General features: G+C 37.8%; 1 protein-coding gene across 4 annotated transcripts in view; it reads right to left on the bottom strand.

The window, feature by feature from the left end:
- The window catches only part of ATP2C1 (ATPase secretory pathway Ca2+ transporting 1), an 86,693-nt gene that overhangs the window by 31,650 nt on the left and 30,835 nt on the right, over positions 1 to 24,208 (bottom strand). For all 4 annotated transcript variants that reach the window (XM_032774920.2, XM_032774922.2, XM_032774918.2 and 1 more), the window contains 9 exons: positions 19,656 to 19,691; positions 17,636 to 17,697; positions 16,832 to 16,940; positions 9,840 to 9,995; positions 7,628 to 7,696; positions 4,677 to 4,752; positions 4,003 to 4,069; positions 2,580 to 2,704; positions 630 to 727 (listed from right to left, as the gene is read on the bottom strand). In XM_032774920.2, the coding sequence (XP_032630811.1) occupies positions 630 to 727; positions 2,580 to 2,704; positions 4,003 to 4,069; positions 4,677 to 4,752; positions 7,628 to 7,696; positions 9,840 to 9,995; positions 16,832 to 16,940; positions 17,636 to 17,697; positions 19,656 to 19,691 (798 nt within the window). The remainder of the gene's footprint in view (positions 1 to 629; positions 728 to 2,579; positions 2,705 to 4,002; positions 4,070 to 4,676; positions 4,753 to 7,627; positions 7,697 to 9,839; positions 9,996 to 16,831; positions 16,941 to 17,635; positions 17,698 to 19,655; positions 19,692 to 24,208) is intronic.

Below are 24,208 nucleotides of genomic sequence, written 5' to 3'. Positions count from 1 at the left end.
GAAACAGTTACTCTCAACACCAAGGTGTCATCATTGAAGAGTCAACTCTAAAGACATTAGCGTGGTGGTGGAGTCCACATTTATTTCAACTCATCTCCACATTCATTTAGACATAACTATCAATTAACTTACAAGTCTTAACCAAATGTTTTTCTTTGCCAACATGAAGGTAGTGATGTGTTTGATACCCTGAAGTCTACTACAGCTAGATTTCATTTTTATTCACATGCTACAGCAAGTACCCATCATAATCTTGTTTTCAATAGTGACGGCAAAAACAACCTCTCAATGTTCTTTTTTTAACCAAAGCCATCATAATATGATGTCAGCATGCTCAAAGAGCCATATCTCCTTATCTATTCTTATGGAGAACTCCCTATAGACAGAGCAACTGGGACGTGGCCAAGAAATTTCAAAATACTGAATAGGGATGGGGACAGAACTAGCTTTCCCTCTAGAGGTGGTCCCTCTAGAACAGTACTGAGACACACCACAATGGCATGGAGAAGGTTACACTACCTCAGACAGTTCTGAATTTGCTGTAGTTAACACATTTCAGTCTGGCACCTTTCATCTGCACTAAAAGTCACTAGAGAGAAAAAGTTTAAAAATATATTCCTACCACATACCTCAGCATACTGTCCATCTGAAGTAAAAATATGAACAACAGTCATTTCATTCTTGGTCAAAGTTCCAGTTTTATCTGAACAAATCACATTACAGCAACCTGGAAAAAACAATTAAATTAAACACACGACAGGAAGTCTTCTTTGAAACATGAGTAGCTTATGAGCAAACAAACCTCAGTGAAGACAAATTTATTTCCAAGTGTTTTGGAACTTGAGATAAGATGTTCATGTTACAGAACTTCATTAGAGCAAGGGTGTTAATATATCTAGTGTTGGTTTTTTGGCATATGAGAGTTCTGAAGGAGAGAGTGACAATTAAAACATAAGTCTAATTACCTAGGTTACAATTCTATTTTTTGGATTTTATAAAATCCAATGCAGGTTTTTTGTTTTGTTTTTTTTTAAGCAGAGGCAAAAAATTTCTAGTTACTTATAAACTGACTCAAAAGATTCACCACAAAAAATTGTCAATAGGTAGTTCAACAAAACTATGCAAAGGGTTATGAATGCAGCTAAGAGCTATAATTTTCCAAAATGTTTGTCTTCCTGTTTATTGAACTACAAACAACTATATTAAGGAAGTGTCAGAAATTGTTGTGAACAGTAAAAAAGTTGAACGCTCTTATTTCCATAGCAACCACAAGTTCTTCCTTATATTCAACAACATTTATTATTACTCTAGCAAAGATAATGCCTTGAAGGTGGCAGTTTTGCAACAAAAAAACTTCAAAAACAGAGACTCCAAAGAGAGACTGTTGAATTAATATGCAAATTAGATACAATTAACTCAGGCCTCAACAGAGACTGGGAATGGTTGGGTCATTACACTAATTGAATCTATTTCCCTATTTAAGTTCTCCTCACATCTTCTATGGGTCATCTTAATTATCACTTCAAAAGTCTTTTTTCCCCTGCTGACGATAGCTCATCTCGATTGATTAGACTCTTCCTGTTGGTATGCATACTTCCATCTTTTCATGTTCTCTGTATGTATAAATATCTCCTGTCTGTGTGTTCCATTCTACGCATCCGAAGAAGTGAGCTGTAGCTCACGAAAGCTCATGCTGAAATAAATTTGTTAGTCTCTAAGGTGCCACAAGTACTCTTGTTCTTTTTGCCTCTACATGAATTTCCTAACTTGAGCATTTAAAATTTAAGTCAAAGTTGCATTAGAGTCTTTATTTAAACTATTCTAAATCTGCATGTTTCATGGCAGAGATTTTTGGAATGTGAGTTTTATTAACCATACAATGCAAGAACAGCAGCAGCATCTAGAGATAGTGCATCTCAATGCCTTTGACATTTTGGGAACTCTAAGAGAACCTTGCAGCATTGAAGCACTCTGCACATCCATTAGTATCAAGGCACTGAGGCACCAGATAGGATATAGATGTGAGTCCTTGTTTAATATCTAAAATACAGCTTCCTGTATGACATTAAAAACATATATACTTGAAAAGTGGTAGGTAGACTTCCTGATGACATACCAAGCAATTTTCTAGTACTGATAAACTTAGAAGTGTTGTTCATAAATCTCTCAATGGTACTATTCCTAAATACGTAGCAACCTGCCAATTTTACAAACATCAGTATTTTATTTAACTAAGCACAGAAAAGAGAATAAGTGTTTTAATTGGTGAACTGTTTTCCTCCATACTGTTTCACTTGTGAAACTACAGCCCTGATAATGACATAGACCAATGAATTTTGTATGCTAGGCTCTGATGCTAGGCTCAAGAACCTGGAAAAAAATGCATCACAGGTCCTGCAGTAAATTCAATGGTATAATAATTTTTGTAAAAAATACTTCAATTTAGTGTATTTAAAGTATTACCATGTTCCTGGTAAAACTGTTGCTAACAATAGTTGAACAGACTTTTTAAACTGTCTTTTTTTGGTCACCGCCAACATTAATATCACAATATTCTTTATTATTTGGGTTAGTCATACCTAAAGTTTCAACAATAGGTAGCTTTTTTACAATAGCCCTTTTCTTGACCATTCTCATCACACCAAGAGCCAATGTCACTGTTACCACAATAGGTAGTCCTTCCGGGATTGCAGCTACAGCCAAACTGCAATAAAAATGTAAACAAAACACATTGGCTTAGAAGTCAATATACTGACTAAAAAAAAAAAAGAAAAAAAAAGCGCAGCATAAAAATCAATCAAGTTAGAGACAGTGTTTTATGGATACACCAACAAAAATCCCCACACACAGAGGAAACAGCTGCTACTTTGCTCTAATCACATTATATTTAGTCTGGAAAAATGTTGGCACTCAGTGTAGACGAACCAATATGCCGTGATTTCAGAGTTTACTCTTCAGATGCATGAATTCAGATGTGCTATGATACTTAAGCAAAATGGTGTGAAAATAAGGATGGAAGATCAACTTTGAAGTGTCCTCCCCATCTAAGACCCTCAAACCCTAATTAATAAAATACGAATTGTGCATAAATCACATCAAATTAGCAGGTAAGAAGGGTAATTCAGCACATCATAAACTTTTCCATATTTTACATATAATCTCCATCCTTCTAGGAAAATGTCAAACTTCCTCTCTAATGCAGGCTGCACCAATGATCCAACACTGTCACCTCCAGTTTGGGGTACAATAATACACTATATTTAAGATTATCTTACATGGATGTTTGAAAAATTCAGCTGGTGCAGAGGGTACTAAGCACTTCCTAGTTGCTCACAGATGCAATTCAAAGTGCTGGTTTGACATATAAAAGCTCTGTATGGTCTGGTTCCTTTTGCCAAAAAGATCACTTTTTTCCCCTCTGCACTACCAAAGTTTGTATGCTGAGGCAGATTTCCTAGAGTAGATTGTTGGGACACCTAACATAAGGGTCATTCTTCACAGAATGACTGACTTTCTGGGGAACTTACTCCCTCTACCACTCTGAGGGAAGGAGACAGTCTTAGGACATGAAGCAAGACATTTATTTACTCAAGCATTCGGAGTCTACCAAGTTAATGAATTTTATTCTTTTGGGTTTAAATTTGAATTCTAGTGGTTATATTATACGGAATCTAAATTTCTGGTTATTACGGTATGTATAGAGATGTTAGTTGTGTTTTTATTTGCAACTACATCTAGAGGTTAGGTCACAGATTTAAATATGTCAAGCACAGTATACATACTATTTTAGCATAAAATGGAAGTAACTGACCATTTTTGTGTCATAGCAGAATCTGTTTTCAGTTTATGTGGTATTCAGTGTTACATTTATTTGAAATGTAAGTGGCTTAAAAGCACGGCATGTATGATACAGACATACCATAATACATATGCAACTGATTTTCAAGTGTTTGCTTTCGTGTTCAAATAAGAATATTTTTCACTTAGATATGAAATTCTCACCTCACACCAATAGTAAACATATCAAGGATGTGCTTTCCTTGCAACCAGCCAACCAGCATAATAATACCTACAAACAGAACAAAGCAAAGTATATTTAACTATAAAACAATACAGGGGCTTCAGGATGATCAAACATTAAAGCACATGTAAACTTGTCATTTATGCTATATATTGCAGCTCTAGAACCCAGGCTTAGGGCATTGTGCAGCTTAGTTTCCTTAGCCAGCATGATGCGGGTCTGTTAGCCTGGTGATACCCTTCAGCATCAAAAGTGAAATAAAATTTCTGTCAGCTAAACCACAGAAAAGCATTGGCACGGAGACTCAGAACTAAAAAAAGGAGGCATAAATGGCTATCTAAAAAGAAAGGAGGATTTAGAGTAGAAAAATAAGACAGTGGGGAAAAAGATCTGTAGCAGACAGAAGGCCATAGGCAACAAATAAAGATCTACAAGTATGAAAGCAACATTGGCTTGGCGGTTTTCAATCAATTGCTATTCCATACCAATTAGCACAGGTCAATAAAATGAAAAGCAAGCAGAAAAGTAAAGTGTTTTTAAATATCAAAATTTTCCAAGACCAACATTTTTTCATTTACAGCTATGTAAGTGTCTAGCAGGAATGAATTATGAATGTTCCTAAAAAGCGCAAATGCAGATACAAATACGTTCTTACCTATTATACCAAAGGAATATAAAGAAAGCTGTTTTCCTAAAAGGTCCATGCTCTTCTGCAGAGGTGTCTTTGGAGCCTTGATGAAACATGAGAATTCAAGGTGACAATTATTGTTTAACAAAAATGTAAGCAATGCTACAATACAAATTATGACATTAAGTTTCTAAAATGTAGCAGTGTAATGGGTACCCTGTTAAAGTTGACACCACCAAAATGTAGAATTAATCAACCACATTTAGGTTGTAGAAATATCCATGCACTATGCATTATCTAGTGCTCTGTTCCACTCTTGTGAGAAGTAGAAATCAAGCCTCAATGAATAATTCATTAGAGTGAAGAAGATAATTCTTTAGCAGCTTCCTACTGCTTTGGATGTATCCAGTTTATCTTGAGTATTTACAAGTAGGCAAAGTGGATCTGAAGCCCTGTAATTCTTGAAAACAGGGAGATAACCCCCTGGCTCCATGTAACAGAGGGACAAGTAAGACTTTTTCCAAGGTCTAAACAAGTATCATTCATGAAAGGCCACCATATATCTCAGGGGATTTGCTGGTCATCTGGAGGAGATTCAGAACTGGTCATTCCATAGAAAGATACATAACACTTAATGCCAAAAGACAGACAACTGGGAGCTCAGGGACGCAATCATGTCTAGCCCAGGAAGTAGGATACGTGTTCTGACTTCCTAATATCCAAGGTATACTTGAGAACTTTTGCAGTGTCAACTGACATTTAGGAAATGTTCTGTTATCAGGAAGAGAAGTGAGAAACCTCAGGTCTCTGCTGAGAGCAAACAGGGAATTGCCTTAACTATCACATTATTTTGGTGCAGCACCAAATAAGGCTTCCCATTACAGACCCTCCCAAATCTGACTGAATATAAAGCAATAAAGAGACTGCATGAGGACAAGTACTTCTGATTTGAAGAAAAAAAAAAAAGGAGGGCCCATAAATGCATTACAGACTAACTTAAGAACCCTTGTATCTCATTCTCGAGTACCATTTGCTCAGTAGTCATAATAAATTCTCTCAAAATAGTTCATTTTTTAAACAGACTTCACTGTTTCATTAACTAAGAACCATTACAACTGATGTCTTAACTAAAATTGTGATAAAAGACAGACAATACAGCATGGAACACCTTCTGAAGTTAACTTTGTAGAGTTTCCATACAAACTAAACATGAAAAAGCACTAGGGTCACTTTATTACATAAGTGAAACCCAATCATTTTAATTGCTTAAAATAATGGACAGCAACAATATTGTACAACAGTTTAGAAAAGGAAGTGATGAATACCATAGCCAATTAAAACTGCAGAGAATTTAGATAAGCAAAGTACAGAAAGTGACAAAGGTAAAATCCAACTCTTTCAAAAAGCATCATTATTTTAATTAGACATTTATTCACTGTAGGAATGACCCCGGGCCCACAGGCCTGGGTGCCCCTTTAATTGGGGCATTTTGTTCTTGCTTGCAAGCTGGGCACACCCGCTTTGCTTATCTCAGGAACTTGGCCTTCCTCCATCCTCCCCCCTTGCTTTCACACAGGCGGCCTCGTCTGCACCTGGCAGTGTTTTGTAGCTTCCCTCTTCTGCAGTTTCTCACACTGACTACTGTGTTTGCAGCTGGGGATGTTTTGTAGTTTGCTATGCTTTTGAGCTCGTGATGGAAGATTTTTGTAGGAAATTTTGAATTGTGCTGTGCATTTGCGCATGTGTAATCTTAGATAATAAAAGAGGCAGGTGAACTCAGAAAAGCAGCTTTTGCCTCCTCGGATTTCTACAACTTGGTGTCAAGTCTTTCCTTCAATTCACTATGGAATTTATTTCTCCTTGATATGGAACTAGTTTGTTAAAGATGTAGTTTATAATTTATGACTTGTTTGATATCAATTTCTTCTGTTTCACAAAACTCTTTTCCAGCACATATGCTTACTACTCATTAAAATGTTATACAAGTGTATTGAGCTAAAGTTTTCCCTCCTCCACCTACAGAACTTAGACTTTAATAATTAGTTACATTTATTTTGGTTGGAGGCAGGGTGTTAGCATTTGTAGTTGATTGTTTTGCATTCCAATTAATATGGAAACATGCTAATTAATTGCAACACTACATTGAAATATATATTTAATTGTGTGATTTTAATTAAGTGGTAGGATGTGTTCAGAGCCTATGTATGGAGGCTTATTTTTCTAAATTGAAAGAAAAAGAAATAGTGCAAAAACACCACTTATGAAATCCTCCTTTTTACGTTTTATGAATACGGGTGCGTGTGTGTGTGCGCGCGCGCATGCACACAAGGCATTTCCTCCACCACAAGGACAATAATGCATTAATCTGGAGAAACCTTGCAGCACTGTTTTTCTGGCAGGTTGCCTAGATTTAAAAAAGACACACTAATGTTTCTCTTTTCGAATCCCTTGTTTTGACATGCAGACTTTTGAAAGTAATTTTTCTCTGAAGAAAAATTGTGTTTTAAAAGGAATTTAAAGATACATAAATTTTGTAGCAGTCAGTCTTGACAATGACACTTTAGCCAAAAAGGATTAAATAAATTCTCATCACCGTATCTGACATGATTTTTGGTCATTTCTCTGGAAAACCTTTGTTCAGGAAGTTATGAAACCATTACATGTGTTCTAAATAACAAAGTTAGCGTTCAGTTAGTCAAGTTAAATTAGTTAGATTTTAGACACACCAATAACACTCCTATATGATGAGCATCAGGACAACTTAATGTAAATGAAATTCAATTACTGCTTTCATGCTCTGAGTTCAGACTTGTGTAGGAGAGAAGAAAAATAAAAGATAGTGACACCAATAATTAAAAAGATTAGTTTACAAATTTCTGTGCTGAAACTAATGCAATGTAAGCTCCACTAACAAAACTTTTGGCAGAAAGTATTTACATTTACAAAAAGCATATTGTGCTTGAAGTAGTAATACTTACTTCTTCTGCTTGCATCATTTTAAAAACCTCCCCAAACTCTGAGTTTTCTCCAGTTCCAATCACTATCCCCTAAAAAATAAAATTAATTCCAACTTGAGACTTTATATCAAATTGTTAATGGTTCTTGACAATTTGTTTACAATCTATGGATCAAATAGTGACTAGTTGGTTGTACTGAAATTTTTTTTTAAGCTTTATCAATGCTCTGGACAAGTCAGATAAGCAATTTTGCAAAGCTTTTGGACACTCTGCTGAAGTATTCAGTAACTTCTCAGGCAATATCTATACAATGCCACCGATCTGCCTCAACCAATAGAAAAGTTGATAGGACCAGCAGTGATTGGAACAGCCCCAGTAGAAAGAAGGAAAGCATTCGCTAGAGATGCAGGGGTGGCTCTTCCCCTCTAGAGGCTCTACTCCAGTGGTCCCGAAACTTTTTACCTCACACCCCCTTACACCTGTCTGCACCTTCCCTTCAGCTGCAGCAGGGGGCCAGGGGCAGAGCAAGGCGGGGTGGTGCTCCCTCCCCACACCCCAATGGGGGCTACCCTGGACCCTGCCATGCCACCTTCAACATTCTTCTGCACCCCTCTGGGGGTGGGGGGCAGTTCACAATTTGGGGACTACTGCTCTATCCATTCATTGGCCAGCATTCATTAGTTTAAACTCTAGTCTGGGCCATGTAGAGTCTCTGTTCTATTCCAGCTGCGTTCAGGGTAAGTGAGCTGCCTCAAGCAGCCGCCGACTGGCCCAAGCAGGTATTGGAATTACTGACATATGGCCATAACCTAGAGCAGCGTCCCTGAACTTCAGGTATTCAAAAACAGACCAAAACAAGAAAGGAGTCTTGGTGGTGTCATGGGAATGTGTCAATGAATACCTGTGTTCCGAGGAGCAGTTAGAACTTCCCTAGCAATATATAAGCAGGAGCCAGCCCTGCTACTTGTACAAGGGTGATTGATATCTTGTCAGGAAACTGTTTGCTGGAGTTATGTAAAAAGTGTTTGCCTACTTTTGTCTCCACCTGGCTAACTTTGGTACACATTCTTTCAGGAGCACAGCAGCAACCTCACAGGTTTTTGCCTCAAAAGGTTCAGGCAATCATGCACTGGAAATTGAATTGTTAAAGGTTTATGTCCATCCCAGGGAAGGGGTTATTAGGACGGGCAGTAAGTGTAACTAACCTGCTCTGTTTCCGATTCCAGGGCACATCCAAAACATAGTTGATGTTTGGATTTGCTGGCTCTCTATAGTGCAGTGGACCCACAAGATGGTGGCCTGGTGATGTGCAGCTGAGTTTCAAGGCTAAAACTGTACACATTCAGTGATTCAGCAGGAGAGGCACACTGTGGGATCAGCTCATGCCTTTTCTGCATTCACTAATAAACGAGTACCCACCTAAAGTCCTGGTTATTAATCTGGGAGAGAAATGATCTTTGGGTCTGCAATGCAGTCAACTGGAGGGGTTGAATTCAAAGGGATGTTGGGTTGATCAAGCAATTGTGACCAGACATTAAAGAGTGGTCTGGTCAGAAAGTGAGTTTGACAGAGAGCTGATGAACTGACTCATGTGGATAAGGCCCAGAAGAATGTGAACCAAGAGGTTACCAGGATATTCATGGAGACTGGTGGGGTTCAGAGGTTCAGCATAGGGATGCCTGTTATAATTGGCCTGATTTTTTCAGGGATGATGCTGGGGGGAAGACATCTGGCTCTGGAATGTGGGGGAATGGATCAGTAGGTGTTTTGAAGCCAGGCAGTTTGGGTCGGGTATGGCCAAGCTAGCTGCTGGCAGTCTCAGTGGTTGGTTTCCAGTGCTGTTGAAAGGAATGGTTCCCAGAAGTAAAAGACCTGGGATTTTGCAGATTGTGCTCATGAGATGGGGAGACTTGTAGTGTTCACAGGCCAATCCCCTCCTCCCCACAAACACACACTCCCCTTTTAGTACTTTTGGCCCCCTCATGGGTCCTTGGAACCAAGTAATTGAAGTAAGCTACAAAAAAAAGTTCTGCTATAGTACATCAGGTAGTTAAATATTTCTATATTAATAGCAAAAGGTCATGCATTTTAAATATTGGTCTAAGAGAAACGTAAATATTGTACAGTTATTAAGCTACATTGTCAATAGATGGATGAACTTTAAAGTAGATCTGGCAGCTTAGAAATAATGAAGACATGCAATACACATTATTCTCTATCAATATGATATTACCTTTGCTTTTCCACATCTAACCAGTGTTCCCATGAAAGCAATATTGCTTCTGGAGGTGAGGTCTCCATTGCTAGCAGCTGGCTGAGGAGCAGTCGATTTAGAGCAGGGAGCAGTCTCGCCTGTCAGACTAGATTCATCAATAGAAAGATCCACAGCCTTTGGGAACAAAACATACTGACTAAGTAAAAAGCTTCATGTCCATCTGTATTGTACTGAGTTTTTCAAAGTACTCAGAATGTTGAGACAGTTAAAAATTCTCCTTCAGATTCCCTTCTTAGAAACAAAACGTATTGCATATGTGTTAGGAAATTACGCACATTTACTAAGCATGTTCTTATAATCAATGAAGTGAGTTGAATAACTAAATGAACAAGCTGTTGTACAGGCTATATTCTCCAGTTCAATAAATGCAAAAAAGTCTTTGGGATCTTAGGTATTAAACCAAAGCACAGCTTGAGAAGAGAAACACAAGAAAGAGATACCCTAATGGCTTGGAAAAAACTGTAAAGGCACAGTACTGACTATAAGTGAGGATGCAATTCACCTGCCTTCATTAAAACCATCACCAACTGGATCCCAAACCCTAATTTCTCTATAGATCCACCCGAAGGGCTGCTATTGTGATCCATTCAACCACCAACCAAAAGGGTTAATTAGGACTGCAAGTACATATGCACTGCTGCATCCTTTCGCTCTTGGCAACTCCCAACAAGGATCCTGTTCCCTAAAGCATTTGTTCACACCTAATTTTTGTTTTTAGGGGGGGGGGGGAGAACACCATTCCCTGCCAAAAGTCAAGGCGGCCTTGTTGTTCACGAGATATAATTGCATAGATGTAAAATGTGTTTCTTTAATCTAGATTCCTTTAATCAGCAGAAATGCCCAGGAATGAGTCTGGTGGAAAGAGGGAGAATTAGTATTAAGAAAAATAAGACAGGTTAAGACATGGGTAAAAAAATAAAGGTAGTGCAAAACAAAAAATAGGAGTCTTAATATAAAAATATATCACCTAGAATGGTCTTGGGGTCAAATCCCACTCCCATTAAAGTCTTTCCCATTGTCTTTAATGGGAGTTATTTTGGCCCTTTGAATGAGCCAGAAGTCAACCACAAGGGGACAACTCTAGTCTTTTCCTGAATGTAATCACTCTGTAAAGGGTTGTTGATTAAACTAGGGAACACCATTTATTTGTAATCTAATCAATTTAGACTTTTAGCCAGCTACCTTAGGGGGGGGAAAAAAGGTAAGGACAGATGGAAAGATCCATCACTAAAATACCTCCTCTCTTCAGAAGGATGTCTTTCAAAAAGTAAACATTGTTTGCACTCAAAACAATTAATGCTGTGGTAGATCACAGCAGTTCAGATACTTCCAGATTTTTTGAAAAAGGCAACATTTTATTTTTGATGCACTGGGTATTCTTTATCAGTGCTGGACAGCAAGATGAATATAGATCGCTAGATAAAATAATGTCGTTAACATTAGAAGAGGTACTATTCTTTTTTAAAGTGCTTTGTGATCAGCCATCTTCCTTCTATTTTCTGCTATTCTCTCAAAGAGTTACCAAGGTAGTGCCCATTTTTAAAATGCTGGTGCTGTATCAAAGGAAAAAGGGACACTTGTCAAAAACCGCAAATTAATCTTTCAATCATAATCAATAAAATCTATGTAGAATTGAACAGCTATGGAAAGTGCTACTTTATGTGAACAGTACTGTACCACAAATCAATCAATCTATGGAATTAAAAAAAACTGCGTTGGTCTCCTTGTTCAGCTTTAAAAAATGAGATTTTTAAATAATCACTCCCAAGAGATATTTTGTCTGAAGTCTGAACTGTAATATGCAATTTTTATTTGTCAGGGTTACATTCTGAATTAGGAGAGCATTAGCAGACTATATGGATAGCTCATTAGTATATAGATTAGAAAGGGTGAAGGAAGTTTTAAATTTCACTTTTAGAAAAGTGAGATTTTCAGCATATTCTGGGGGAGTTAGTTCAGTAAAGATTTTTCCTTTTTCTTATACTTCAAAGGCTTTAGAGGACAAACACTGCTTAATTCTAAATTTCTGCAGTTTACTAAAACAATCAACTAGAAGATTAGACTGAATATTTAGAAGTTTGTTTCAGAATATTTAAACAAAACAAAGTAGTTTTTCAACTGTCCTATTCCTACTCCCCCTTTGATTAGTAAGGTTATATGCCTTAACACTTCTAAAACCTACTCAATTCCAATCACCTAAAAAATAGGCAGTTCACTAAAGCTATATTCCTTATTCAGGCTAAACTTATTGAGTTTTGTCAAGGCAAACACTTTCAGTTGAATATCTATAAATAAAAAAAATAGAACAATTACCTATATGCATGTATGTACATATATGATCAAGCAAGAAACTAGGTATTTTGCTCTAGGACCCTTCTAACCCTTGTCTGTCACTTCCCTACAAGTAAGTTGCAAAGCAACATTCATCTAATGTGGACTCTCACTATGGGCTTTTCATTTAAATTTGGTCTTTCAATCCCAGGGCATCAAAGAAACCTCTTCAAGCATTCACACCTTCACAGAGGTTTCTCTAATAATGTTAAGCTATTATGAAATTGACTACATGTTTACACTGCATCTTCAAATCCCACATATTTTTATACTGGCCTACTTTGCTGTGCAGATGAACACTGATGTGTTGTCAAAGTGAGTTTTCCCAGGGTTTTAACAGTAAAATAACCAGTTACTGTGTTTCTTAAAGAAGACACACAAACACATCCATCACTGACTAAGAACAGAAGTGAAAGCATAGGCCCATATAGACCTAGGAGACTAGCTAGAAGTCTCTTCTATAAAGAGGATCTGCCAATAGTCAAGTAATAAATTAGATTAAACTTCATTCTCTGCTCATCACAAACCAACCTAAAAAAGCACAAGATAAGAAAAAGGTCTACTAAGATACAAACAATGCAATGCTTTTCATAAATGAAACAAGTCAAATCCTGTAAACAAAGGGCTAAGAATAAACTCTTATACATATGAATACTTTAGTGGAAGTCTTAAGCATCTAATAAAATAAGCCTCATTCTCAATGATATCTAAGGGAGGTCACTAAGGTCAAGCAGATCTGATCTTATCCCAAAAAGCCCTTACCTCAACATGTTCGTGTACAACCTGCAACCTGTGTTGAAACATCATGGTAGGAATATTGGAACTCTCAAGAATATGCTTTTAAACTACTTACACTCCAAGTATTTGCCAAGTTACTTTTTTTAAAATTGTCATGCAACACAAATAAATGCAGTCTTTTGTTTCTCCAGAAATAGCCTATGAAGCTTAACAGTAAATTACTTCCATTAGTTCAAGGCAGCTAGGGAAAAAAAATATCACTGTCTTGACAGAGAATAAAGAATCTAACGCTGAGTTTCAGACACAGAAGCTAGACAAAACAAATGACTTAAAACCAAGGCAGTAAAGTGCACACTGCTGTAGTTATGTTTCCATTTTCTACATAATGGAATACAGAGGATCAAACGCAGTCTACAATCCCGCTAAAGAAAAATGAATATTCACAAATACTAACAACATTTTATTACGAGTGCATGCAAAGAAAGCAACAAACAGCAAGCCACCTTTGACAATGTCTGCAGGCTGTTAAAAGTTATTCATTTCATTTTTAAGGAAATTGAAGAGAATCGGTTAAGTGTTTCTTCCTATTCAGCAGAAATTCAGATAGCTTGGATTTACACACTCGTTAGAAAGCTGATACCAATTAAGGAGATAACTCCTAAATTGGAATTCAGCCAGACACTATTTGGGATTCAACTACCCAGATCATGTAATTTACCTACGTGCTAATTATATTTGGAAGCTGTCAAACCAACATACGCTTTTTTAAAACAAAAAAAAAGTGAGAAATGCACTGTATCCTAAGCATTATGAATAGTATACTTACAAACCAAAAAGTGTTTTTGGAGGACCTAGTTGGTGGGTGATCTGTACAAAGGGCAATAAATCTAATCTTTACTACATGGTCTGCCTCTAATAATGGATTCCTTTGGATATTTCAGCCCAATTTTAGACCCTAGGACATCTGACAGACCATTAGCACACAAGAGCATGTGTCTAGAAAACAGAGGGATTCTGCACCTTGTTGCCTCCACCTTGCAACCCCAGCAGTGAAAATGGGCTGTAAGTCTCCCACAGCTCCTTGTCGAATACCTTTGGCACAGGCACTGCACTGAGTTTCCATAGGAGATTCTAAGCACCACAAAAGCCTCAGAGTAGGGATACAGAGTCGAGGTGGAAAGATCCAAACCTGCACTGCACACAGTTACAGCCATTCTAGCTTGTGCTACAGGCCACAGGTAGCACTGAGGAAGCTGCCATTACTTAGGGCAGCCCATATGGATGCCTAGATTCTCCATTTTGGTCCCTTCAGTGACCCAGAATCCTAAGAGTACAGATAACCCAAAATCACTTTTGCTCTCCCCTCACCAGGTATGGCACTTCTGGACACAGCACAGAATCTGGCCCACAGTCTTTAATTACGTCTTCACATTTTCTGCAGGATCTCTGCCTCATTCACAATGAAACTATTTCATTCACTGTTCAACCTGCATGAAAAATGAGGCGGGGGGGGGAGCTTATGAGGGGGAAAAAAAAAAATATATCTGTGGCAACATAATTGAAGCTCAAACTGGGACAGATACAGAAAAGGGGGCAGACTTAAGTTCACCTGGTTAACCTTATCTTTGACATTCACTCGTTTTGAGTCTTCACTTTGAAATCTTTATGCTCTTTGAAAGATTGTTTGGAATTTCCTAGCCTCCCCTCACCCCCAAACAGTTTTCTTATGCACACATGCTCTAGGCCAATGGAACATTGGGAAACCAGTAAAGTCATAATAAAAATCAGTGCACATGGCAAATTCTTATTTCAATATCCTTTACAGTAGCCCAGTCAGATCAGATTTTCACAAAACCATTGAAGTGTCTTACCTAGGGATTCTTGTCAAATTTTCCACTTCAAATTGCATAAGCACTAGAATGGTTTTTTGCAAGTTTTTTTGAACCAGAGGGCTTAACTTTTCGTGCTCAAAATTGCCAAAATTTTGCTTTCAAAATGAAAATCAAGAACAAAATCTCAGCCCAAAATTAGAAGTTTGACAAAGTTAGAAGCATTTGAAGAGACCCTTAAATGGAAACGCTTAAAGCAACTCTAACACAGGTATCACTGAATCTAATGTAAAAATTCTCAACTTTGTACAAATTCAGAGGTTTGAATCTAGTTTTCCTCTGACTTCTCTTGGTGCTTCTCCATACACAGAAACCAAAAGATAAGAAACGTAAACTTGAACCTACAAGGCTCCCCTTTCTCATACAACTCCTTAGCACTGCTGGAACAGGAAATACCTATAGTAGCTTACAGTAATCATGCCTTTGTACCTATGCTAAAATTGAGCATAACTACTGTACTCTGCCACATCAGGAACATAAGATACAGTTCAGAACTGGAGTCCAAGTCAAGTGTACCATCAGGATATAAACTAACCTGGTCAGCCATCCCACAGAAAACCTAAATTGGCCTTCAAGTTTTTAAGAAGGGATATTTAGAACCCATCATCAAGTATGAATCGGGAGAGGACATACATACACAAACCCACAACCATGTTGGAGAGAGAGGCTTATGGGGTTACAATGGTAGATGGAGGAGAATGGCTGTCATTTGAAAACGACTGCAAAATAAGAGCATCAGTAATCATGAAGCTCAAGGTGGTAAGCACTGATCTGGCCTATTGCTACGTATGGCTGCTATGTATGGTTCAAGACAGAGGACAGAAAAGGTGCTGTGACAAGTAGCGTTACCACAACATGCTGTAAATTTTATGAGTGAGACAACAAAACAAAAACAAAAAAACAAACAATGTTATGTCACTTCTATTGTGCAGCACCATTTTCCACAGAGCATTAGGGCAGAGACTACGGAATGCAAAAGCAGCCATGGCCTGATACTGTCACAGGGAGCTAATGACAGATATAAGACAGGAGCAATGAAAAAGTGCATTGTAGATTAATAACTATATTTAATACTAGTTTTTTTAAAAAAAAGTCTCAAAAGGGAACTGGTTGGGACACTGCATAGAAAAACCTGCATTAACAAGCAGCAAGTGCTTCCAAGACTTTTCCAATCAATTCAACAAGAGTTCTGAAAATATTAATGTAAGAGCCCTGAAAATGCCTAACATCACAGGTGAGACCAATATTAAGAACATAACTTTCAGCTTCAAGGGAAGTAAGGATCACAGAAAGCAAAAGAAATATATATCCCACTTTTTTTGTGTGTTTGGAGGATTTATATATATGATCAGTGTTATTGCCAACATCTAGAAACTGCTACTCATACTCATGTTAGAAGTCAGATGTTCAGTAAACTAGACAATTTGATATATTACATTTCTGATGCAAAGGATATAAAATAGAATGGCACAACTACATAAGCATCTAGAATGTCTTAAATACTCAATTATGAGCAAATTGGAATGTTTAAGTTATATCCAATAAGATTAATAGGAGGAAAGATTCAACAAAAATCAAAATCAGCTGCAAACTACCACCAGATAGATGACTGATGATTCAGACTGGCAAAACAAAAATGATCATTTCACAGCTTGCTGTATTTCATGTATTTAGGGAAGGTACTTAACTGACAAATTAAAAGTCAGTAAATTGGAGTAAAAATTGAAAGGGTCTTCAGAATCAGGTCCTCCCAACTCTCCCACATATGTTATAGGGAAAATTAATAGCCACCTATATGTATGTGTATCACACACTGCCCAAAAATCTAAATCTTGGAAGCAAAACACTAACATTCTCTATTAACAAAGTATTAGAGCCACTAGACTATAATAATCCTTGTTCCTGTATATAAGTTTTCATTTACTTTTTCTGTCTCTCCTGCCTCCTTCCCCCTCCAAACCAATTTTAAAAGACAATTTTCTTAACACATACCTCAAACAAGCGTAGATCAGCAGGGACTTTGTCTCCTACTGACAGGCAGACTGTATCACCTGGAACTAAGTCTCTGGCAAGTGTGTGTTCCACCCTACCTTCACGTACACTGTGGAGAACACATATATAGTCAATCAAAAGTAGAAGTGCATCATCAATTTAAGAATTACTTCCCTGCATTTTGTTTGGGGGCAGAAATCCCTATTACATAGTACTACAGGCAGGATAAAAACAAACTGATTCTAAGGGATTAGCTCTACATTGCAACCAAAGACTTTAGTTTCAAACAATGACATTAAGAACAAAATTGTCCTTATAAAATACTATGGTGTGAAACAACCTGATTTGCACCATTCTAAGTGTCTTGATACATAGTGATATTTTATGCTTAAGTTATAAAGCTTTAAAAATTAACTATTTCTAAGGTCAGATCCATTGAATTATAGAAGTGGAAGGCTGAAAGGGACATCGAGGGGTCATCAAGTTCAGCCCCCTGAATCCAACTTACACCATTCCTGACAGGTGTTTGTCCAAAGTGTTCTTAAAAGCTTCCAATAATGGAGAATTCCACAACCTTCCTTGGGAGCCTATTCAAATGCTTAACTATCCTTACAGTTGGAAAGCTTTTCCTTTAACATGCTCTATAACAGTGTAACAATTTGACATGCTAATGTAGAATCATAGGGTTATGTAAATTACAGTAAGCTTTTCCCTAAAGCGCCTTTACATTCACAGCAGATTAAGTTTAATGCACAACCAGCTTTGTCACTTAGTTTAAGTCTGAAACAGTAAAAGGCGCCATACCAGTGGCATTCGGGAGGTACAAGTTTACTAAGCTCTTCGAGAGATTTTTCTGAGCGGTACTCCTGCAGTGAAATAAAGATGCAATTAGAGGAGAGAAAGCCTTTGAAACTGACCACAAATAATGTGTGAGAAAAAAAAATGACTGATCAACAGGTTGGTTGTTTTCGGTAAAACTGTACCTACTACTTAAGCCAGCCTTATGTATTAAAGGTAGTACTTAAAGAATCCAATCAGGCCTAGAGATGCTAGGTGCTGCAAAGACTATTCCTGGGGGGATTCCGCACCACTGCGGGGGGCGTAGAATTCATATAGTCTGCAGATTTCTTTGATCCCCACAGAAAACAAAATAGGGAAACAAAGAAATCTGAGGGGAATACGAGCTCCTTCCCTCGCAGCCTGGGGACCTCTGTTCAAGCACTAACAGCAGCCAGCAGAGTGTAAGCCACAGTGGTGAATGGAGGCAGGGAGGAGAATGGATGTGTGCGCAAAGGAGCGAGAGACAGTCTGTCCCTCTAACTTGCTATTGCACCGCACCAGGGCTTTGGGCAAAAATGTAGCAACCTGCCCTCCTAGTTGTTAGTCAATTCCCCCGGAGCATAAAACGTGTAAAAGTTTTAAGGCTCCTTTACATTGACAGAGGAATGTAAAGGAGCATTACTGTAAGTGACAGTAAGGGAATCCTCAGCTAGGAAAATTATGTACCTTCTCGCTTTTTTCCTGTGCCAGAATGGCACAATGAGGTTAGATTTTTTTTTTTAAATGGGTAAGTGAGAGAGACTTTGAGGGCAAATAAAATGTTTATTAAGCAGTCAAAACATCATGACAAACCGAATCAAGCACTTCCCAAAGCAGCCAACCAGGATTATAACTGCAATGCAGGGTATTGGCTACCAAGTATTTGTAACTTAACTTTCTCGTGTTCAGGAAATGCTGAATAGTGGTCACCTTTTTCCTCTATTTAGTTTACATCAATTACCAAAATAATTGAAACTGGTGCGATTATATTGCATTATTTTGACAAATAAAATATGCAGAATTTTAGATTTTTTAATTTTTTGGCAGAATTTTTAGGCGCTGAATTCTCCCAGGAGTAAAAGACAAAAATATACTGCAAGCCTTGACAAGCTCATGATCTTAATATATTGCTAAAGAATTCTGTAGGTTCCTTCCTTTATCCTTTAGTACTTTGTTCTTATTAGAGCAATGCTTCCAGCAAGATTATGTTACTGCTGAGACAGTCCTTTCATTGACAGCCCATGTTTTCAGTGGTTTAAACTGAAAAAAACTCTTTGAGCTGAAATTTTTCATGATGGTTCTCAGCTCAGGCGCTATTTTTGGAACTACTCGTGTGTTTGAATTACAGTGTTGAAACTAGTCCATTTTCTGTCATTACAAAAATAGACAGTTTACACTTTTGGAGATCAGATGCTATAAAAACCTCAAGTTTGTATTTTGTACCTAACTTTCAATGCAAAAAATACTTTGTGAAGTATGATTTTTTCCCCCAGTCAACTTTTTCAAGATAAAAAATGAAGACTGCTCTGCATATGATGTCCATATAAATTTAGAATCAAGTGTTTGCGTCAGTATGGTATCTGATCAATTAAAAAACAACTTGCATTGAAACAGCCAGGGAAGTCCATACTTAGGAGTTACCGGTCTGTTAAGACAAACCTATTGTGGTCACTGAAAAAAAAAAGAAAAAACTATATAGTCAAAAGTCTATTTTTTGTACTGCTATATCTATTAGTGTTGTGATTTTTTGCCAATGTAGTTAAAGCAGTACAACTCCCATAGAGTGGACACAGCTAGTCCTGTGTAAGTGTACCACTCTAATTACACAGATTAAAGTGGTTTGTTTATAGACAAGATCTACGGTTGTTATGAAAAAAATTGAGAAGCATGGACAATCTTCTTTGTCATTCACAATCGCGCAATATCTCTAGGAAAACTCCAGCAATTGCTTACATAGAATTTATAAGTATTAATGTAATTTAAGTTGGCAAAATAGAGTTCTTACCTGAACAAAGGCAACGGTAACAACAATGAGTATTGCCTGAACAGAAATAAAAGCAATTAATTTTTTGAAATTCCAGATATCAGGTAAACAGTCATATTAACTCTAGCTTAGTTATATTTGCCAATACATGCAAAGCTATACTACCTGAAACAGGCCCATTATTTAAAAAAAAACAAAAACAAAAAAAAACCAAAACAGGCAACTTATACCAGTTTTATCATTATGTTGGGGGAATATCTAAAACCTTCATGCAATTGGCTTACAGAGAAACAATTTTAAACACATACGTAGATACATGTTTTGAACAAGGAGATTCAGAGTTTGGAAAAAAAATTGCTGTTTGTGCCATATTTCTAGAAGGTGGCAATAGGCACATGTACAAAGGTACCTGAGAGGTACATAGTCCAACTGGTATACTGGTCATGTTCTTTTCAGTTATACCTATATGAATTTAGATTGATTACAAAAGTGCTGGAGTTATATACTATAACTACTAGAAATAACCAGCCAACCAAGATACTTACAACTTTGCAACCAGAAATGCTATTTAATTACTCTAAGTTTAAGCCTCACTTTTGAGATATTAGTATATGTTTTGTAAACAAAACATTGTGTATTTTAGTGTGAAATGTATATATTCTACACTCCTCAATGGCATGGTTACCCCCCAGCAGTACTGATTTTCCTGTTGAGGTTCTATATACTATTATAGACAAGTTACTCAAAGTTAAGGGGCTGGATAGATTTTCTGCACTTTCATCTAAAAGGTTATTACAAAGCCTCTCTAACAACTTCCAGAAGAGTGTATTTTAGCAACCACAAGATTAAGAGGTGGATTAACTAGGAGGAGCCAGACAACAAAAAACATTATGAAGAGGTTTAATTTAGCTGCAATTGTTCTCTGTATCCTTAGGTAATTCAGCCCCCACGTTCACCCACTGATAGCATCAGAAGAGTACCTGTGGCTAACAGACGTATTGGAGCATGAGCTTTCGTGGGTGAATAATACCCACTTTGTCGGATGCATGTCATCCGACAAAGTAAGTACTCACTCACGAAAGCTCATGCTCCAATACGTCTGTTAGCCTATAAGGTGCCACAGGACTCTTTCCTGGTTTTACAGATCCAGACTAACATGGCTACCCCTCTGATACTTCTGATGCTGTATTGCAGAGACTATAGCCACTTCTGTTCCCTTTTTGTTTACCATGCTCAAAGGGACAGATACACTAACACCATCCATTAAAATCACAAGGAGAATGGTCAAGCCTAATTGAATTTTGATTAAGTACACACCTTATTGGTAGATAACAGAATTAGATGTCCATGTAGAGCACTAGATACTACAGAACTTCTCAAGTGAACACTGCTTAAACTACAGAATCGCATATTTTGTCATCTTCAGATAGAAGTCGCCAGATTTTTTAACACCCAAAGCTGCATCTTTCTATCTAACCTGCCAGAGTTAGCACTAGAAGTAACACTTCTTATGAGAAAACGTCAGGTGGTCAGCCTAAAACCAGCTCAGTTTTGTACCTGCCACCTGTTGCCCTCTGATATAAAGGCCACCACAATTTACCACTGTGTACTCATTGCCATGTTTGTCACAAGTTATTAGGAGAGACAAGGTGGGTGAGGTAATATCTTTTATTGGGCCAACTTCTGTTGGTGAAAGAGGCAAGCTTTCAAGAGACGAAGAGCTCTTCTTCAGATCTAGGAAAAGAACTCCCAACATCACAGCTAAATGCAAGGTGGAACAGACTGCATAGTATAAGGGCCTGAACTTTTTTCTCCATGTTAGTATGCTATTAAGTTCTGTGGTGGGGCAGAAGAAGAATTCTTCTACAGTGATGCCATCACCTATAATTACCATGTCTCCATCAACAGTCATAAGAAAAAGGAATCATCTGACTGGATACCACAGAGCAGATAAACCACACTCTTGATCATTATATTGATTGCTAGAAAAAAAACTGGACTGCAAAATCCTTAATTACATCCACCATAATCTCTCCACCACTGAGGACAGCCATACAGCCAGCTAGTGATCAAACCAGCAGACAAAAAGACACACCATTATAGTCCTCAACCATGATAACCATGTTAACAAGGCCATCCAACAACTCTCCTATACCACTTACTAGAAAGAACCCGAAAACTACACCACACTACAATTTACCTAGGAACTTAAGGATACTAAATCCTTCCCCAAACAATGTTAAGAAAGACTCCACAAACTCATTCCCCACAAACCCATCCCAATGATTTTCTATATGCTTCCCAAGATATAGAAACAAGGAAACCCAGGCAGACCCATCTTATCGGACCACAGCACTCTTACCATTCTCAAACCACAAAAAAAAAAAAAAAAAAAAAAAAAAAGGAACAGGGCAGCTTCTTCTACAACACAACTGACTTCCTGCTCAAGCTCCACAATATTAAAAATCTCTATCAAAACACTATCCTTGCCACCATAGATGTCACTTTATACAGCAAACATCCCTCACAATGATGGCATAATTGCCTGCTTCAAATATTTGCAAAATGGATGAGTTTGGTGATGTTTAGGGTGGATATCTGAGGGTTATCCATTTCATCCTCACCCATAACAATTTTACATTCAACAGTAAACTTTGTCAAAAACCATGGAAACAGTCACAGGTGCTAGGATGGCTCCCCAATGCGCCAGCCCCCTTTGAAGTAGTAGTTCTGCACAAATGCACCACAAAAATAGTGACACCCCAAAGGTACATCAATGATATTTGCATCCTCTGAACAGATGTCAGACTCCCCACAACTTCAACCACCACTACCTGTCTATTAACCTCTCTGGATCACTCCTACACTAGCATCAACTTCCTGGACACCACAACCAGCTTTAACAATGGAACCCTACAGACAACCACAAACAAGAAACCCACAGACCACCACATTTAGCTTTGTAGTTCCAGTAGCCATGTGAAACTCAAATAAATCTGTTATCTACAGCCAGGCACTCAGATACCATAGAATATGCACCAAAGTCTAGTATATACACCTTGACACACTTATTCACCTTTGCCAAACAAGGATACCACCAGAGAAGTAGGCCTCATCATGAAACAAGCCACCCAAATACACCAAGAGAACCTGCTTCAAACACACATCTGACTGCACACCTACCACCCCACATTGGAACCCAGGTTCAACGGGAACCCCATCCTGAAAGAAATTTTTCCTGAACCCCCCCCAACCTCTCCATCAGAAGCAAACTCCCCACAAACCAGGGCACAACCCTCAAAGAGGCACCAGACACTACCAGAACAGATGCAAAACCGGCAAACATATCTCCACCGCTACAATGGTTAATGCCCCCCACAATACATCTTACAAGACCCATGGATCCTACATGTCTATCACAATTCATGGTACACCTCATTCAGTGCACTAAATGACCTAACCACTGTACTGATTGTCTAGTTTTACCCACATACTCTTGAATGAACGAACACAGGAAAATAAGATAAAACACTTGAGCGTGAACATTTTACACATAGCAAACACCGTATATCTGACCTTTCAATCCTGATCCTGAAAAGAAACCTGCACAACATCATTTTCAGAAGACAGGCCTTGGAGCTTAATATTCTGCTAGACACCAAAAAAATCATGGACTGAACAGAGACACTATTGTAATAAGCCATAAATCCAATCTGTAACCACTAACCCTCTCTTTTTGTCTCATCACTGCAGAGGTGTTAATGGGCCACTATCTTTGCTGCGACACTGAGTTCCCTTTCCCAGACCTGAAGAGCTCTGAGAGGACTCAAGCTTGTCTCCTCACCAACACACTGATCCAATAAAAATATATTTTTTTAAAACCACTTCACCCACCTTATATCACAACATACTTAGGACACCATTTTTTTGAGAGCAACAATGAGTCCTGTGGCACCTTAAAGACTAACAGGTGTATTGGAGCATAAGCTTTTCGCATGCATCTGACGAAGTGGGTATTCACCCACGAAAGCTTATGCTCCAATACACCTGTTAGTCTTTAAGGTGCCACAGGACTCATTGTTGCTTTTTACAGATCCAGACTAACACGACTACCCCTTTGATACTTGACACTTTTTTTGAAGTCACTAGAAGTGACAATTTCCTCTTTACTGCAGACAGACAAATTAGCAATATGTTATTGGCCCACGAGCATATTGCTTATTTCACACTCATCTACAGACTTCTACAAAGACTTATTTTTTTCTGGTAGCATCTTTTGCTCTTTCTGGCTCGATGAAAATGAGAAGAAATTGAAATGTACTTTTATGATGCTGATGACTCTAGATTGCATCTTTCAAAGAACTTAATCAACATACAAACAAGGAGTCTCTTAATAGGTCATTGATAGGAAGCATGGTTCAATTGTATAATGCAGCCACAATTTAGGATTAAAGGTCAGTAAGATTTGGAACATATATCCTATCAAAGAGAAATACTGGACAGATTGTTTGCAACTGTCAAGGTAGCAATAAAACATGTCAAACACTTTCAGTATTTTTAGATCTGGCATTTGT

This window comes from Chelonoidis abingdonii, chromosome 2 (assembly GCF_003597395.2).
Source record: "Chelonoidis abingdonii isolate Lonesome George chromosome 2, CheloAbing_2.0, whole genome shotgun sequence".
NCBI classification, from domain to species: Eukaryota; Metazoa; Chordata; order Testudines; family Testudinidae; genus Chelonoidis; species Chelonoidis abingdonii.
Note: the sequence above shows the minus strand (reverse complement) of the source record. Positions and strands in the feature narration are given on the sequence as shown.